This window comes from Pieris napi, chromosome 24 (genome assembly GCF_905475465.1).
Source record: "Pieris napi chromosome 24, ilPieNapi1.2, whole genome shotgun sequence".
In the NCBI taxonomy this organism is placed as follows: Eukaryota; Metazoa; Arthropoda; class Insecta; order Lepidoptera; family Pieridae; genus Pieris; species Pieris napi.
Window position 1 is genome coordinate 4,462,615 of NC_062257.1, and position 20,567 is coordinate 4,483,181.

General features: G+C 34.6%; 2 protein-coding genes across 2 annotated transcripts in view; one reads left to right on the top strand and one right to left on the bottom strand.

Moving 5' to 3' along the window:
- Positions 1–14,055, top strand: part of LOC125061873 (protein Wnt-11-like) — a 50,851-nt gene extending 36,796 nt beyond the window's left edge. Inside the window, exons 3-7 of the mRNA XM_047667509.1 lie at positions 5,960–6,167; positions 6,620–6,877; positions 9,982–10,144; positions 11,739–11,992; positions 13,652–14,055. Of these exons, the coding sequence (XP_047523465.1) occupies positions 5,960–6,167; positions 6,620–6,877; positions 9,982–10,144; positions 11,739–11,992; positions 13,652–13,829 (1,061 nt within the window). The 3' untranslated portion in view covers positions 13,830–14,055. The remainder of the gene's footprint in view (positions 1–5,959; positions 6,168–6,619; positions 6,878–9,981; positions 10,145–11,738; positions 11,993–13,651) is intronic.
- Positions 14,056–18,298: 4,243 nt separating this feature from the next.
- LOC125061944 (UDP-glucose:glycoprotein glucosyltransferase) overlaps positions 18,299–20,567 on the bottom strand; it is a 47,694-nt gene continuing 45,425 nt past the window's right edge. The window contains exon 28 of the mRNA XM_047667579.1: positions 18,299–20,141. Coding sequence (XP_047523535.1) covers positions 20,116–20,141 — 26 coding nt within the window. The 3' untranslated portion in view covers positions 18,299–20,115. The remainder of the gene's footprint in view (positions 20,142–20,567) is intronic.

The window sequence follows — 20,567 nt, forward strand, 5'->3', positions numbered from 1 at the left end:
TCTTTGAATACTTTCAATCCGTTGCGAATGAATCGCTTGTCAGGTAGGAATGTTAATATGAATTACATCTATGGTATGTTAAGTATATATGATTTTTGTTGTATATAATTTATGTTAGCTGCAAGATTATAAAACTTGCCGATGTCAGAAGGATGAACAATGAAAAGTTTAAATGCGATGGGTGACTTAACCGTGAAGTTATAACAGATCATTCTACTTAAATCTAATATATAAAATTCTCGTGTCGCGGTGTTTGTGGTTAAACTCCTCCGAAACGGCTCGACCGATTCTCATGAAATTTTGTGTGTATATTGGGTATGTCTGTCAGAAAACATCTATTTTTCATCCCCCTAAATGTTAAGGGTAGTCCACCCCTAAAAATTTTATTTTTTATTTTTTATGGTACAACATTAAAAAATACATACAACCCCTAACTTTCACTCCTCTACGATCAATCCCTATTTTTTATTATAAATGATATATATGGCAAAACGACGTTTGCCCGGTCAGCTAGTATTATATAAAGTTACTAGTGGACCCGACAGACGTTGTCCTGCATGATATTTCAAGCGATTAGTAAAGCAAAGTATGAAAGTACCGACTGCAGCGCCATTTGGCGGGTTGATTTGTGAATCTAAACCATTCCCAGATCCCCTTGAACACACACAAAAAATTTCATCAAAATCGGTCCAGTCGTTTGAGAGAAGTTCAGTGACATACACACTCACAGAAGAATTATATATATAAAGATAATATAATATTTAAGTAGAAATTAGAATGATCTGTTAAGGCTTACAACACATCGAAGCAAGGTGTAATGCATGAGTGATGTCGCATTTATGACATTTTAAACTTAATGAAATTTAAAAAGTATGAAGTCCCTGTTAAATCCAGCTTACAAAAGCACCTAATTAGCGCAAATAAAGCTCACTGCGACCAGCCACCGCAGAAACCCTGAAAGTTTTAATTAAAATGTATTAGGGTGAGCACGTCTGAAAGATTCATTTATTTTGCCTCTTTACATTAATTTTTTAGTCTCTCTATATGTCTACTATGATTGTATAGAGAGTACGTAATGCCTTGATAAATTGCCTATCCTGGTAGTACATTTTGAAGTAGCTTCTGATAGTTAATTGGAAAATGTGGAATAAAACCCAATTTATTAAAATTTAAGAATACAAATATTATAAATATGACACAATTTTGTTGATTTCTCGTAAACTTATAATACAATTTAGTGTATTAGCCAGCAAAATTAGTCAGCCAGCAATGACCATACAAAATATATAACCATAACTAAAGGTGATAATTATTTTCATAAAAACCGAACCCAAATATGTTTTAAATACGTTTAAAATTTTTGTAAATACAAATTTTGTCGATTTCACGTAAACTTAAAATATAATTGCAAGCCAGCCTTGTGATTCTGTAACTCACTTTTCGAACTCACACAGCGGTTTTCGCATCGGCGGTCGCTCTCAAATCAGTCGTGAAGCAGTCATTTTATGATTTGCCATTCTGATAAGGTGGGAGCATGTAGTTTATTGTTTATCAGAAATATAATTAAGTGAGTTACAGAATCGGAAGGCTGCAATGAGCGTAATATGTATGTCTAAATGCTACACACTCAATGACTAACTGGAAGATAAAAACGCTTGGCAATAGTTCTAATTATATTCTTATAATTTGATTTGTGTGTAATGGTGAATGTAAATCACAGAACAGATTTTTATTTTTTTTTACTTATGTAACTTTAATGACGTTGTGGTTTATGACATTTTTCTATGAATAATTGTAATGTAGAGGGAGGGCAAAACTTGCTGAGTTTCTTGCCCGTTCTTCTCAGAACAATGCCTCCTGGTAGTATTTTTTTTTATGGCTCTGGCACGATTTGTGCATTAGCTAGCGTCAAGTATAGGATTTTTTTATAATTCGTGCGTGCTTGTCTTTAGAAATTCGACTGTGTCCTCCATGTTCGGTTTAAGCACTCGCCCGGTACCGCACATCCCTCCCAAAGCCCGAGAACAAATTTAAATTAAATTAAAAATTGCCCTCGAACCGGGAATCGAACCCGGTACCCCTCACCTAGCTGCTACTTAATAAGACCGCTAGGCTATGAGGTCCCCTCTCCTGGTAGTTTTGCGAACGGATGGCATAGTCTTGCTCTTTCGCGAATTTTGTAAACGTTTTTGATATTCATAAGCATGCCCTAAGACGCATCTAAATTGAATAAACGTATTTTGTTTTTTTTTATTGCTAGCCCAGACATTTACCATAAAATGCTTTTAAATGAAAATTTCATCAAAATGTTGCTGGGGGTAAATTGGTTGAAACATATACTTGGACAAAAAATTTTTTAGTGACATCAACATTAAATTTTCTGGTATACCAAATATGGCAAAATATATAATTAATACATTATATTAAGGGTCTGTTTCACAATGTATGGATAAAGTACCAAATAGCTATGCAACACATAAATTATTTGGAATATAAATTGTGCTATTTGACATTCATCGGACTCATAGCTTAGATGGACTTTATGTGACAAATAGCGCTATCTGACAGTCGTGAAACGCAACAATAGTGTTTATCCTACCAATAAGTAATAAATAGCTAATTTGGAACTTATGTAGAACTTATCCGTACATTGTGAAACAGGCCCTTAAGCATTGCAATACAGCGAGTAAATGCTGCCAGCGTTAAAGGTACACTGCCACAGGGACCAAACTTTTTAAATTTATTTTAATTTTCTTTTTATTATTTTAGTAGCTAGAAAATTCTAGATACTGTAAATTGATTGTTTTAATAAACATTATAATTTATAATTATTATTAAAATTGAACTCTTTAAAAATTCTTTCGTATTTACGCTATGATAAAAAGATAAATAATTATTTTCTAAATCATAATGTTTCGTTTTGCACGTATAGAATTATTAAGGATAAATTAATACGAAACATCGAACATTTCTTGACAAGCCCGCGACGTTTTTTATCCGTTTCAATCTAGTTCTCTCAACATCCGTAGCGCTTATTTCGCTTATCACGGGGTATACACCTCAATATTAAATCACAATCGCTAGGCTGTGTTTAAATTGTATTTGACTAAGCCACAAAATACAAAAATTTTAATGACAAAAAAATACAAAATCTAAAATTTGTTAAAAATCTTCTATATTTCTTTTTGTGCGTTTTGAATGATCTATGTTTTTTTCCCAAAGAGCGTACTCTGTCCTTAAAGGCCAACGCATGATTAAATGTCGTTTTACTCGCGGCCCTTATTAAGAAAAAACAGTCTTCCCGCTATGTTGACCCCGAATAAATCATCTCGCAAATCTCTACTGACATTTCGATCTTAACGCTATCTTAAATTGGATCGATCATCCCGGATGAGTTTTGGACAAAAGACCTAATTCCACGCATGAATCAGGGAGTCAGTCAGCGTAGGGTTATGTTCCCTCAAGCGATAAGCTGATTCCTATTGTCTAACTAACGTGCTGATCTTATCGTGTTTACGGATAGCCGTATTTGTGTGTATTTCTTACGTAAAGTATTTTTCACTACAGTCGACTCTCGATAATTTGACCAGAGATAAATTTCAAATTATTAAGAGTTCAAAATAACAAGTGTTTGAATAACCACGAGGGGGAGGGGCGACTGAAGGAAATAAGAATTGGATCAAAATTTGTTACTTATTATTTCTATATTCTTATTATGTATCAATTATTATAACAATTATTCACAAATTTTTGACACAAACCTCAATTATGTAAACAATTGACAAGTCAGTCTGTGCATGATAAACGCTTCAAATTATAGAGAGTAGGGAAGACCGTATTTCAAATTATCGCATGTTGGCGAGCAAGATAATACTATTTCAACTTCAAATTACCGAAGGGACCAATTATCATTGATTTTATTCAATTTATCGAGTATGTTTCAAGGGACCGGATTTTTTTTTCAAATTATCGAGAGTCGACTGTAATTAATTTCGCGAATTCCTGAACCTGCTTAACAAGTAACAAAGAGCAATATAAAATAGTAATTAAAACTCAAAATTGGATAAATGACTCGTTAACGTTTTTAAAAATATGTATTGAAAGAAAAAATACTCAAATATGTGGAACACAACGCCATCTGTTGGTGGTGGTAAGTAAAGTAATATTAGAACAAATTATAGTTTATTCATTCATATTGGTAACTATGTCTATGTTATTTCGACTATGTATTTGCGAAAACGAAAATGTAAGTGCGTGCTCCTATTTCACCATGCCTCCTGATAGAGGACAAATCTTTGTTTTTAATTAATTTTATTATTATCCATTACTTAAGATATCACGTGGAACATGGTGTAATAGTTGCAGCTCCTTACAAACTTTGTGTAAAACTTTGCGATTAAAAAGAGTGGCGGAGAGTTTATTGCCAGTTCTTGTCCGTTCTACGCCCTTGATTTGAGAACTGGCTGTAAATTTAAAATTAGAAGCATTTAATGTATATTTCTTTTTTGACGTTCATAAGTGTACATTGTGCTACCTATATGAATAAATTACGTTTACTTTACTTTACTAAAACTACGTGTAAGTTACCAAATCAAGATGGCGGGCAAGAACTGGCAAGAAACTCTGCCACTCTCATTAATAGCTGTTAGCAGATATTGCCAGTTCTTCTCTTCCGTTGTACGCCCTTGATTTGGGAACTGGCAGTAAATATAAAATTAGAAGCGTTTAATGTATATTTATTTTTTGACGTTCATAAGTGTACATTGTGTTACCTATATTAATAAATTACGTTTTACTTTACTTTACTAAAACTACGTGTAAGTTACCAAATCAAGATGGCGGGCAAGAACTGGCAAGAAACTCCGCTACTCTCATTAATAGCTGTTAGCAGATATTGAAACTAAATATCTATATAATCTCTATATAATAATAATCTAATCTATATATAATAATATAAAACAACAAACGCTTAAAGCAGCTCTTCAGCTGAGTTTTATCATTGAACGTCGAGGCAGAATACGAAATTCCACCCGCATCACCTTGACGACCGCCGTTCCACAACTGAGCGTTTTCTACCGCGCACAGAATTCATTATAAGAAACAGCAAACGCTATATAATTTGTTACGCTTTGGTCCGTAGTCATATTGAGTATTGCAGAGTGGTGTGCAACTATGCAAGACATCTGTTAAGACTGGAAGAATCCAGTAGAGGGTTTTTTCTCCTTCATTGCTCGGCGGGTTTTATAAAAAAAGAATTCAACACTTTATACCTACTCCAGCCAGTACTTTAATATGATTAAAATGTATTAATAAAATCAGCGGCACTACATTCCTTTAGGTCTTGGCGTCAGATTTCTGAATCTGTTTCATGATCATTTTTAAATCTAATAGGCAAGTATCAGCCTCCAGTGCCTGACACACGCCGTCGACTTTTAAGATCTACATTAATATTATAATTAATTTTACATAACTCCAAAAGATTTATTTTACTCAAATTACAAATTTATTTTAATAACGAAACGGCACTAAATAAATATGTAAATATGTTGTTTATTACTTAAAGCATAAAAATAAGTGTCATTATAATTTTATTTAATTCTAATTGATTTTACTTTAAAAGTTTCTGAAGTTATATGAATAATTAAGCAATAAATTAAATACCCAATGTTTTAAAACAGTTAAAAAGTCAATACGGTGTTAAATATTTTTTTGTGTATTAAAATTCTAAGTTGATCACAAATAGTTATTTAAATATTTTTGTAACAATATAATAATTATATATTAAATTGCGCCCATTTATTCGTTGAGCGAGGAAAGCACCAGCTCTGGGGTCACCGGTGACCTGGTACTATCTACCAGACGCTTAAACTTTTAATTAGCGCCGGTGGACTTGAAACTAAATCAAAATTGGAGGAAAGAATTAATTACACTATTGGTTTTCTTACATTTATTTTTAAAGGTACACGAGAGCAAGCGTACGTATACGCAATGTCGGCGGCCGCATTGTCGTGGAGCGTGGCGCGTGCTTGCGCGTCGGGCTCGCTCGCTGCTTGCTCCTGCGCAGCCCCTCCACGTGCTCCACCGCGGCCCCCGCGACAAGCAACCTCAGAACCCCATGCGAGGTTTAAATGGGGTGGTTGTGGCGACAACTTTCATTGGGCAGAAAGGTACCGTAAATTTAGTATTTCACATGTAGAGAAACCTCTCGCTTGCTGAAAAGCTCTTGAAAGTTCGAGTTATGTAAATTCGTGTTTATAACCGTTACGGATGTTGTATAATAATATAAAGTAATACAATTCAAGCACAACTTCTCTTACTTGTGGTTTCCTTATATGTGTATTCCTATAAGTATTGCAATAATGATTGTTTATTCTCACTTGATTTTTCTCTACTTTAAAAGACCTTCTGTCGATCCGAAGTGGTGGAGGCCTGATGACCTGTAACACAGGTACTCTTACCTTTAGCAGGCATCAGTCTCACACAAACTAGCTTTTTCCCTAAACAGAAGTAAGACAATTATTTATTTATAATAGTATATAACTGTCACTTGTTTATGTGCTAAGTTTTTGTGAGAAATAAATAAAGATTATTATTATTATATTATTATTAATTTCCGTAGATTCGCCAGGCAGTTCCTAGATGCACACGAAATAGATATACGAGATGGAATCTATGAGGAGTTTGAAGAACCAACCACGACTGAACCAACAACGCTGGAACCCACAACTGCCCCACCAATTGTCATATTGGTTGATGATCAACCTGCACCGCCAAATTTCACGACTATGACCCCAAAAAGGAAAGGTCGGCGGGGACGAAAGCGTCTCCCTAGATCACCCCGGAGAGGCAGGCCTACGCGGAAACGATTCAGAGAACGGTAAATATGATTTTAGTTAGACATGTTGGCCTAGACCAGTGATTCCCAAGTGGTCTAAATCGACCCCTAGGGGTCTATGACAACCTGCAAGGGGTCTACGTCAGCGAAAAAAAATTTGGGGTTCCATGAAATGAAAATGGGGGTCCACGATAGTGGATCTCAACACATACACTGATAGTACCTATTTACTTAAATCATACTATCTGATAATATCAAAACATATACCTTATTTATAAAAGTACCTATGAAGTAAAAAAAATATTATATATTTAAAGAAAAACGCTTTTTACCGGAATAAAGTTATGTATTCAGTTTATCCATCAGTTATAAAAGCCGAACAAAATTATGCCCGATTTAAAAAGCTTCTAAAAACTTACACATTAATTACATACAAATAAGTGATTAAAATATAATATGTATATATATACATATATATTGACAAGAATGCGATAACACTTGAAATGTTTAATGTTTAGAGAACTTTAAACTAACACTCCTCACGGTGTTAAAGAATTGTATTTGATATAGACCAAAATCTGCCTAAAAGTGATTTTAGTTTGTAAAAATGTTTTATAAACCTTGTACATGCCCTAAATATATAAATATAGGAATAAACTAAAAATAAAATAGTGTTATGAAAAAAATTAAAATAATCAATGTAAACTTGTTATATCAGACTATGCCATCAATGCCACATCTAGTAAAAAATCAAATTCGAACATCCGTGTTTTGCTTGGTTGACTGATCAAGTTTATTATGTCTACCCACATTTTTGGTGCTGTTCTGTTTTGTTATTTTATATATGTACCTACATCTGTGCGCTCTAATTTCAAATTTTTAATCTTAGTTTTAAATATGTGTTTCTCAGTAAGTGAATTTTGTATGCAATTCTTATGAGAAATAAAGTTATTCTTAAACCTAAAACCTATTATTATAAATTTACAACTATTTGACATAATTTTAAATTTATCCGACGTTTCGCGTGCTTTACAGCGTGCGTGGTCACGGTGACTGAAGAGTTGAAGACAAGAGATGTTGAATGTCAAAAAGTATCACAGCTGCAGAGAAAGTTGCATTATCTGTATTTATTTCCCCGGAGTTGGTATCGACTAAAAGATGGAGGGTTTTGGCAAAAATGGCTCACGGTGTCCTCTATTTTCGCGGATTGTTTTTCTTTTTGAGATTTTAATTTGGATATTATTGGATCCCAGGTGTTTGACAATTTTAGGCCGTCTTCTCTATTGAAATTGGGGTGTTTTTTGTTTTCAATGGCTTCGCGTACCAATCTTGGGAAGAATCTTTTCTTTTTCGCAAGTACTTTCGGTTGGTCAAAGCGTATGTAGTGATTAGGCCTATCTAGTATGTGTTCACAGACTGCTGATTTTGTGTGTCGTCTATGTCTCATGTCTGCAATGTGTTCTTTGAGTCTGCTGGACATATTGCGTTTAGTTTGCCCTATGTAAGACAGGCCACAGTCGCAATCCAGTTTGTATATACCTGCATCTTGCAATGGGGTGTTACTTTTGATTGGTCTTAGGAATTGCTGAATCTTCTTGTGCGGCTTGAAAATTGTATTAATAGAAGCTCGTTTTAGGATCCGGCTAATTCTATCTGTAACTCCCTTTACATATGGCAAGTAGGCTGGCTGGCGGGGAACTGTTTGTGTCTTGGTTTTGTTTTTGTGATGTAGCCGGGGGATGCGCAGCTTGTTTCGGTGTAGCACCTGTTTGACATGCTGTAGTTCCTCCTCGAGGTGGGCATCATCACAAAGACGTTGGGCTCTCTGAAACAAACATTTACCGACAGAAAGCAGTTGTGAAGGGTGGTGGTGGGATTCACCTGTTTGTTTTTCACCACCTCCATCTTTTAGTCGATACCAACTCCGGGGAAATAAATACAGATAATGCAACTTTCTCTGCAGCTGTGATACTTTTTGACATTCAACATCTCTTGTCTTCAGTCACCGTGACCACGCACGCTGTAAAGCACGCGAAACGTCGGATAAATCTAAAATTATGTCAAATAGTTGTAAATTTATAATAATACATAACTTTAATCCATTAAGCGTTTTTCTTTAAATGTGTAAGGGTTATGTTAATCAAAGACAATACTATATTATATATGTTTATAAAATTGTGTAAGGTGTAGGATGTTGGTATTCGCTTTGTGGTCGCAATAGATTTTGAAATTTACAGGAAATCAATATTAGTAAGTAGGGGTCTACCCAACATGGAAAAACATGGCAAGGGGTCTACGACACAAAAAAGTTTGGGGAACTCTGGCCTAGACCATTGGCAAAGTACTGAGTTTCATCATCGGACGTCGAGGCAGAATACGAAATTCCACCCGTATCACCTCGACGTCCGCAATTCCATAACTGAGCGTTTTTCAAGGCAGTTTTTGCCGCGCACCACCACTTTGTGGAATCAGCTGCCCACTGAAGTATTTCCGAACCAATTCGACTTAGGGTCCTTCAAGAAAAGAGCGTACCAATTCTTAAAAGGCCGGCAATGCACTCGCGAGCCGTATGGCATTGAGAGTGTCCATGGGCGGTGGTATCACTTAACATCAGGTGAGCCTCCGTGACCGTTTGACCCCCGTTCTATAAAAAAAAAATTACGGTCCGCGGGCCAACTCCGGCCCGCCGAGAGTTCATCCATCATTCTAATCAGCATTTTGGCGCGTAAAATAAAATCTGACGTTTATAATTGAAAATCTTCGAATTTTTAATGAAAGCTCCAATTGGTCAGGGGTGTTTTGAGCTTTTACTCAAATTATAAATATTAAATATTTTTTCATAATTAACTTGCCATCATTATAATTATCTCTGCAGTCTGTCACAGGTATTAGTTTATTAATTGCAATAAAACCATAATTTTCACCTATCGGTGAAGCTAAACTAGCTGCGTTTTATTTTGTTTAAAAGAAATTGTTTGGGGTAAACCCCTTATCACTTAAGGGGTTGAAAGATATATAGTATCCGATTCTCAGAGTTACTGAATATGCATGAAAAAAATCATAAGAATCGGTGTAGCCGTTTCGGAGCATGGGCACGAACATTGTTACACGAGAATTTAATATATAACATTATGATACATTTTCAGATATGAATATGACGATAGAGGCTTCAGACATCGCAATATAGAATATCGTATGGCTGCAGACGACCCTCGCTTCGACCCTCAAGTGGATTTGCAAACTCGGCTCGAACGTTTACGACCGCTTATAGCTTCTGCAAATTTGATGAACGTACGCTTTGGCAGGAAAGTACGTACTTCATGAACGTTATTTACACTAGAAATTGCATGGTCATTTAATATAGGAAATAGTTTATTATATTTTGTTTTAAGTCGGATTTTGCGTATGTTTTATTGGTGTTGTATTTGTGAAGTGGTTTTTGAGTCTAGAATTCGCGATTACACGATTTTTGATTTACACGCGTGTAGCATCTACGGGGTAATTAGTCTGTGTCAACAATAAATTATATGACGTCATGCCCTGAATCGTGCTAACCAAATATTACATATACAATATACATATACAGTGTAAATTCTTAATAACGCCAGTCGTTATAACGAAAAACTCTATATTAAGTAGTTACATTTGTTTGGCTTAACACAAACCCCATACATTAACGCCTGAACCCAATAACCTATCTCAATCCATAATCCCCCATATCTGAGGTAGTAATCTCAATCTAAATGTTGTAACAAGTGTGCCAATAACCAATCGACGGATTGTAATAGCCATCTGTCGATACAAGCTATCCATGGGAGGTCGTAGGTGTCTGAGGATAGACCTTTGTATGAAAATAACAGTTGACGAAAGCTCGATTTCCACAGTTAATTATTTTAACAGATTTTAACTTACACCAGCCCTGCGATTCAGTAACTCACTTCACGAACTCACACAGCGGTTTTCGCATCGGCGGTCTCTCTCAAATCAGTCGTGAAGCAGTCATTTTATGATTTGGCATTCTGAAAAGGTGGGAGCTTGTACTTTATTGTTTATCAGAATGCCAAATCATAAAATGACTGCTTCACGACTGATTTGAGAGAGACCGCCGATGCGAAAACCGCTGTGTGAGTTCGTGAAGTGAGTTACTGAATCGCAGGGCAGTTTTTTAAATAATTAAAAAAACTGTTTAAGTTTTAAACATACATACACATTACACATGAATATTTTATATCTTTGTACGGTTTTATTTGGTTTACATTGATTATTATCAATGAGTGAAAACTCGGTAAAATGGAACCACAAAGAGAAACTCCACTGCGCCCCGCAGTCCACCCCGAGACACTGAAACAGCAATTCGTACTGGGATAGGGTCTTAACGGGCAAGGCACTCTTGTGTTATTGACTTCTTGCCTCTACTTAATTAATAAATATATAATCTATATATATAAAAATGAAACCCGTTTTCCGTTGTCACGACATAACATGAAAACGGCTTGACCGATTTGTCTGATTCTTTTTTTATAATATTCCTTGAAGTACGAGGATGGTTCTTACGCATAGAAAAATTAAAAAAAAAATTGAGTGAAAAAGTCTAAAAACACTTTTCTATATTCCCATACAAAATATTCGAAAAAATATTCAAAATATTCGGGATATTTAAAGGCAATTTGAACTTTAATTCCAAATCATAAAGTTAAAGTGTTTGTGGAGGGGTTCCGGGAAGGTAAATTTAAATTTTTTGACATAATGTATTTGTTGTATTATCAACTTTCTTTTTTTATCTTACTAGCTAGACCGGTGTCCCGAATAGCAGAATAAGTAGTTAAAAAAAAATAAAGAATCGACTGTTAGGCGGTACGATGATTGCCAGGCCAGCTAGTTATTAATGAAATTATTTATCCAGACAGTATCAAATAGTATGCGCACGAAATGCACCTGCCATGGCGTGTCGGGGTCGTGCTCGGTGCGAACATGTTGGCGATCTTTAGCTCCATTACAAAGAACAGCCTCCGAATTGGCGAGGGAGGCGGCACGGGCTGGGCCTCTAAGGGCCACAAGACGCGCTGCTAGGGCGAAGCCCCGGCTGCGATATGTCACACCAAGTCCAGACTATTGCGAACCGGATAACGCTGCGGGATCTTTGGGAACCCATGGCAGGTAAGAAACACACACACAACACACACACATAATTTTATTAATATAAAGAAAGTACATATATGCGCTATGTATGACGTTATTTAAGGATTGGTCGACGCAGACCAATCACCGATGTGATAAACAAAATGATGATGATTCTAATCCTTTATTCATATAGGTAACACATTCACATTCATTTAATTAATAAACTTGACAAAAAGCTTAAAGCTATGTATTATACTGAGAGACTGGTGCTTGAAAAAGGTTGGGAAAACCTGTTATTACAAGTCACCAGGCCCTCTTGAACATAGTGGCTAACAAGCCAAACCAGAAACACCAGCCCTGCGATTCTGTAACTCACTTTTCGAACTCGCGAAAACCGCTGTGTGAGTTCGAAAAGTGAGTTACAGAATCGCAGAGCAGCTGACTTTGGCTCATTCAGTTAACCGTCAGTTTTGATTGATTCTTTCAAGTATAATTATGTAAGTGTACTACTCCCTTCCTATATCCCATGACCACCTAGTCTTCTGTGAATGACACAAATCGATGACTACACCAGGTTTTGAACGGATAGCCTCTGGACGAAATTAAACCATAAAACCTAACTTATTTGTCTTACCAAAAGTGCTCTTATTTCTGATAAGTATTTATTAGTAGCCAGTCCAACAAAAACAGAAGAGAAGAAAGAAATAAGTTATAAAATTTATATCGATGTGTGGTGTCGATAATATAATAGGTCCGAAGATGTTGCTTATAATTAATAAGTTAACAAAGATAAATTTTACTGAAGGATTACAAAAACAGAGAAAAATACCTTAGAAAGTGATAACAGATTTGTATCTGTGTATGTATTGAATGGTTTCGCTTGAAATAAAATTTAAAAAAAAAATATAATTTTCACTGTACGGTGTACCCTTAGTATTTTTTCCTATTTTCACTAGGGTTGTCTGTTGCCCCCTTTGCCTCCTTAATATGTGTTATCTGTATGTATATGTACCAAAAATGTAATGCAATAAAGGTTAATAAATACATAAATAATATGGGTAGGAGTTTATGATAAAATGGTAATCCTGAGATCGTGTTAGCTGGTTGTTAAATGCTTTCTTTTTCTCTGAAATTTATCCTCTCCCTTACAGAAACCTCTCCTCTCTACCTCTCTCTTTGCAGAGCTATCTTTTCCAAAAGTATGCTTTTCATTTATCTCTCGCATTTAAGATCACATATTTATAGTTTGTAAGTATTCTGTTAACAATAGTAAAGTACAAAACATGCTGTGCCCTGTTAAAGGTCCTACAATTACTATTTAATGTTATTTTTGTGTGTTCCTAGATGTAAGCTTTTATTAGCAAACATTTTTTACGTAAATACTAATTTTACCGACCGCAAGGAGTTCAAGCAAAGCGTTTTAATTTCTTAAACTCAATCTATAGATACCGGCAAACTTCTTGAGCATTAAACAGGTGAGTGGGGGAAAGTTTGCGCATCGTACACATACAACACAAACGTCAACTGATTTACCAATTACGCGATCGACACGTCACTCTCCCGCCGCCCGCGCCCCTCCGCAAGTGATACCTAAATATCGCTAAAAAGCCACGGATATTTGTTCAAGATGTTTGCCGGTATCTGTACACATAGTCATTTCGAAGCAAGTTCGATAACTTACAATACAATTTACAGGCAATGCAATGTGAGCCTTGGATCCGGGCCTGGTGGCTGTGGAAGGTTGTGTTGCGGTCGTGGAAGAAAGGCGCTACGTCACAGTCGACTTGAACGCTGTCATTGCCGATACCATTGGTGCTGTCGAGTTGACTGTCAACTATGTCGAGTTACCAGCGAAGAACATTATTGTAACTAAACCATTCCAATTAAACAGCGAGGATCACTTTATTTAAAAGAAGCCATTTTGAAATGCTAGTCAACATTACCTATCTCAAACATATCTCCGCTACATGCTATATGTCGAATATCACACAAATGCAGGAATTTCTTATTTTAAGGGTCTGTTTCACAATGTATGGATAAAGTACCAAATAGCTATGCAACACAAACATTATTTGGAAGATAAATTGTGCTATTTGACATTCATCGGACTCATAACTTATGATAGACATTATGTGACGAATAGCGCTATCTGACAGTCGTGAAACGTGATTATCCTACCAATAAGCAATAAATAGCTAATTTGGAACTTATGTAGAACTTATCCGTACATTGTGAAACAGACCCTAAATCTGATAATACTGTAACGCGTAAAAATAATGCGCGTAATAATAAAAAAGTTAACCACAGTACACGTTTTTCGTATAGGATTATCAGGCGTATAACAAGACGTACTATTGAATAGTAACATATACGGAAAATACTATTTGTATTACATTTTGGTTTCCATCTCAACAGTAATGACTTTTCGTTACTTTAAGCTATCAAAAATGTTAATTAACTAATTGATGTATACTTATCGAGAAGTTAGTGCCAAATTCCTCGCTGTATTATTTCCGAACTATGTTTTGAAAACGTGTATGTTCTTTATTTGATTTAAATAATTACTTGAAATTTTTATGTAACCAAAGTATTTTCCCGTTCAGTACTAGTCATATAATATGTACTCACATATAAATTGTAATTTTGTTTATGCAAATTCAAACAATGTCTTTAATAGGAAATTTTAACTCCATATCCTACATATTTGAGTAATTGAAGATAATAAATAGAGTATCGCTGCCACATCTTATCCTTCAGGGGTTAATAAATATCGTACTCAGAGTCATTCATTAAGTCTAACGGTAGATCAATGATTACATTAGAACTTTGCAACCCCACTACAAAATTTAATGCCTGTTATTTTTTTTAAACGATTAAAGTGACTTAAGGAAGCTTAAATATAAGCGATGCAACCCTATTATGGGTTTTGGCATTATGTGATCTCCTGTGTCTGATGTGGCGTCAATTTTTGGGTTAAAAATAATAGGAGCTAGTGTTAATTGCGCGCATACAAGCATTGGGTCACCGCCGTGATTTGAATGCACGTTCGCTAAGTTCAAACACGCATAAGGGAGATTATGGACCCCCCCCCCATGTAACTCGCCGTAACGTTTTTCAGTACCCAAGTATAGTAAAACGTTTCGTGACCACCTAGTGACTCTTTAGTTACTATTATGTGGTGTAAGTCGAAAAATATAATAACAATAACGCGTAAATTAATCCCCGCCCCGCAACGTAACGTTTCACAAAAGGACAAAAAATACGTTACGTAATACTTGAACGCTCCCATAGCTACTATGCCAATCCTGCACTATTATTAAAAACAGCAGTAAAACTTTTGTAGCTTTATTCAAATTCACTTCTTACTAACCATTATCTCATAATGAATGACTCTGTACGGCTGATAGGCTTGTAGAAATGTAATATTAACGTACTTAGAATTAAATTATTTATTTAGAATAGAATTAATGACAATAAATGTGAGTAGCTGTAGGTGCGGTAGATTTTATCATGCACAGACTTAGAATAGTGTAAATAGTTGTGTAATCGTATTTTAAAATGTATGTTAAAAATAGTTGTCAATTGTCATAAAATGTATTGGATCTGACTATACAGGCCATTTCAAAATAAAATGATCATGTTATTTTTTTTGTCATAACTTTTTTAATTCATATTCTGTTATTATGAAAATTGGCATACAAGCAAACAAAAGGGTTTATCTTACAAAAAAAATAACATTAAATTATATAGTTTTCTAGAAAAATGCTTCTATGAGCGTCTATCAAATCCGTCACTTTACCGACTGTATGTTATACATATTAATTTGAAATTTAAAAAACATGGATTTTTTTATGTAGCCGTAATATTTAGTAAGCATCCAAATATTATAAATAGTGGATTTTGGATTTTTTTCAAATCCGACATTGTTCTACGATCATGACGAAATGTATGGGAATGTCAGCGAATCAAGCGTTTCCACTTCCATAGCAAACGATACCTCACGACAGGCGTAGAATACCTAAAGCCTATAGAACGTGTATGATAAGAACAAATACGAATTCCCGTACATATTTTATTCAACGCAAATGCGGTCGTGTACTGGATTGAATAGTAGTTATTATATTTTTATGACATGATAATATATTTTAAGTCGATATGTATTTTATTTTTATATTTTGAAGGTTGGTTTCGTTTATGTAAAAGACTAAAGCCTGTCTTTATTTATCTCTACCTAAATGTCATAATACCTATTGTATACTGCAACATAATTTAGGTACCAAATTCTCCCGTTCAATAGATGTCGCTGCAACCCATGCCCTCAGATTCCTGAATTTGTTCAGTAATTATTTGTTTTTACTAATAGGCAAGTACGTGATCAGCGTCCTGTGCCTAACAAAACCCATTTTGGGTCTAAAGCTTAGGTTTCCTAGAAAAGCGGTGCGGTTAACTAACGGTCGTCATTTTACGGTTGTTAATAACGGCCGTCTTTACTTTTTAACATAATGCAAAACAAAACATCATTTTCGCTCGTCCAAGTCACGTTTCCACTCATGGTATTAATTAAATATGAGCACCGCTTCACGCGAAAAACGTTGAACTAATGTTTATCACCGCTATGACGGCCATCATGCAATTGACAGCACCGCTATTTGACGTTACGGTGACACTTAACGTTCTCTAGAAAACCTTATCCGATGTTATTTATAGACATCGTATGGGTGACGTCACCCAACGTTACATTACGGCCGTTAGATAACGGCACCGCTTTTCTAAGAAACCTAAGCTTAAGGCAAGTTTCCTCACGATGTTTTCCTTCACGAAATGTCTATTGTTGCCCAGCCAGGGTCCGTTACAACAGGACTGCACTGAACACTGCTATAAAGAATTAATTTATTTTTTTAATTCACTTTAAACCCCTTGCTATGATAATAATAATAATTCAAATAATAAAACTTGCCGTTAACGGTTGTTGGTGGCACTGTATTCGAAACTTTTAAATTGCCAAAACTTTTCATACAAACTTCTTTAATCGCATAAAAGGAAGGTTACTGATGTATATTATTTTGACAGATAAAGATATTATTTTAAAATATAGGTGATAGTAATTAAATATAAACACTTATTTCGTATCTAAATAGACTGTAAATAAACTCGTACTTAGCGCAAAGATTGTATTCATTTAAAACCCACCTTTTTTGTACCTCATTCAGTCCCTTACTCCCGGTATCTATATACAATATCTAATATATAAAATTCTCATGAAATTTTGTGTGCATATTGGGTATGTCTGAGAATAGGACAACATCTATTTTTCATGCCCCTAAATTTTAAGGGTAGTCCATCCCTAAAAAAAATTTTTTTTAATTTTTTTATGATACAGCATTAAAAAATACATACAAACCCTAATTTTCACCCCTCTACGACCAACCCCTATTTTTTATTATAAATGATATACATGGCAAAACGACGTTTGCCGGATCAGCTAGTATATTTATAAAATACAAGAAGTACTTGCTACGAATCGTTGATTTTCCTAGACAGTGATTTTTTACGAAGACAATACTAGTAGTGAAAGAATTTAATAGTAGCAATGGGGATTGGTATATTAAATATAGGTACTGGGAGAGCCATTCATCTGGTTATCACACGTGGCGCATTACCCCGAAGTCCTGAGTTTGAATTCCGGTAAAATAATCATTGTTTTAGATTCGTCAATATGAGAAAATATTAGGAAGTTGGCGGTGAATAACTCCTTGAATAAATCAAGCTGTAGATCCGATGTCACGATACTCCAATCCCGACATCATATAACGATAGGTCAGTTATAAAATAATCTAATATATTTTTATTTTGGCTTTATTATTATGTTTCATTTTGGAGCCAGTGTATTCCATGTGGGACAATGTGTAATGATTACAGCCCCTTATCTTGTAAAATAAAATAGTTGGCGATTAAAATGGTGCAGTTTCTACTCCCTTCATTTAGTAACTTTTTATGGTTATTTTTTGACGTTCTATGACAGAAAATTCCTAAATATTTTTTTTTTTTTGACAATTCACACCAATTGACCTAGTCCCATGCTAAGCTGGTGAAGCTTGTGTTATGGGTACTATGCAACGGATATACATACATATTATAGATAGATAGATATATAAATACATATTTAAACACCCAAGACCTAAGCACAACACCAAATGCTCGTCACATCGATGTTCGTCTCAGCCGGGGATCGAACCCGGGACCCAAGGATTCACAGTCAGGGGTACTAACCACGAGACCAATGAGTCGTAAAATATATTTTCACTTTGACATCTTGGATTAAATAAATAAATAAAACCAAAATATTATCAAAAACTTTATTGAAATCTGTGGTGTTCGTGACTGGGAATTGAAGTAGGAATCTTGCAAAATAACATTTTTACAAATAATCTTATATCTACGCAATCACATTTTCCTTAAACACGTACAAAATGATTAAAAATGGAATAGTTGATCCTTTTTCAAGGTAAGCAAATGTTTTTTAACCATAGAGATTTGAATTGTTCGAGAATCTTCAGCAAAGATATCAAGGTGATCTTCACTGGTATCGCCCCCGATTATTTAAAATAATAGCTACAAAAATATTCACGAAAATTTTCCAAACACATATTATACAATTAAAAAAAAAACAACAAGAATTTTAATTGACTGTGGAAAAGATTGGTTACCAATTTTCTGTCACAAAGTTAGTAGAGCCAATTTGACAAATGACAATTGACAGCTGTCATTATCAGCTTCATTTGAGCCGTCAAACATCGATTAAATGATAAAATCGATACTTCAAACACATGTGAATCGAATTCTGTTATTATAAAAAACTATAGGTACTGTATTTTTATTTTATTTTATATCGTAAATTTAAGGAACAATCAAGAACAAAAAAAAACATTAATTAAGGAACAAAACCGTCAAACATTAGACGCACCCGTCATAAAACAAACGAACAATATTTTTGTTATTACTTTACGAAAGCAAACCCAAATTCTATAGAACTAATTACTTCCACTAGGACACAATGGCCAATCATAAACTATATTTAAACCTCTAATCAAGTCTAGTCATAGACATTTAATTTAATACAGCTATATTCAAGAATTTAATCTGGTAACGGATGGTAACGGAACATTCCCATTATATATCAACTTATTTCGATCTTTATGACAATCACCGGTGGTAAATAGTACACCTTTGAAAACCGGTTAAATACGCCATCAAATAGTCGGTTCTGTCGCACCATATTGTTAGTCTAAAGTTCTGAATTGAAAATCTAGGTGAATGATAAATCGAATAATTAATAGAAATTGTTATTCGTTTGGATTGCAACTTCCATATTTAATATCACTACTACTATTGCTAAAAGAATTTGGTGTATCTGGATGACGGAATCGTTGTTTTTGACAGTAATATGACGCAACCATATTTTTAATGTCATCAATTGACATCTGTTTTGACAATTTGGGCTCTCAAATTACTACTGAAGATTAAACAACTATAAGAAAGCGTTAACATGTAATATTAAAAAGAATAAATTACCTTTTCAATTAACATAATTAGTTCTAGTATTAAAATTGTATATTTGAAAATTGTTTAAACTTGTAAATTTTCTTGTTTATTTTTTAAATTTATTTCAACACATCTAGCAACGCTAAAAAAGTTTTTATATAAATAGTTACAACTTGGAAATCTGATCACTACATCGATTAATGGACCATATGCGCTGATAAATTTGAAAATTCCTTCCAGACGGTAAAATCACTTCAAAATCTATAAATTTTGTTATCATATTTTGAGATTGTGTCACGGGTATGATTTCCATAAAAAAATAAATTCAGGTATAACAAAAGTGAGAAAAACACTGAGTTTTAATAATAGTTAGTTCCTTACTTCTAAAATGAAGTCCCTGGTTCGTTTATGTTAATTAAAATATACGATTGTTGAAGAGCACGCAAAATATATTTCCAAATTGTTTACGTCAAAATGTATAACATGAAACTCTTGACATATTCTATTCTCTTTGATGATTCACATCTATCTCTATGGCAAAACTTACAAAATTGACTAAAACTATACAGTCCTTTGTCACAAATAACCAAAAAAATAACAAATATACCAGTGATTCATCATAATTCTGTGTGTTCGTGTTCACCTGAAACAAACAAAATATATGTTTTAAGTAAAAGCAAATTCATTCTCATCTAAGACTAGAGCTAGTTCGGTTAAAAGGATACCCTACCGAGACCTTTTCACCTAGCGTTCAAGTATTACATCACGCAATTTTTGGAGATTATTGAACCCCCCCCCCCCCCCCCCCCCCCCATGTAACGCGCCGTAACGTTTTTCTGTGCCCAAGTATAGTAAAACGTTTCGTGACCACCAAAGTGACTCTTTATACCTAAAAGTTACCATTATGTGGTGTAAAGTACTAAAAAGTCGAAAATAATATTAACAATAGCATTCAATCCCCGCCCCGCCTAACGTTTTACAAAAGGACCCCCCCCCCATTCGTTAAGTAATACAGTGCAACCTTAATATAACGTACCTCAATATAACGACTTCCTCGATTTAACAAATT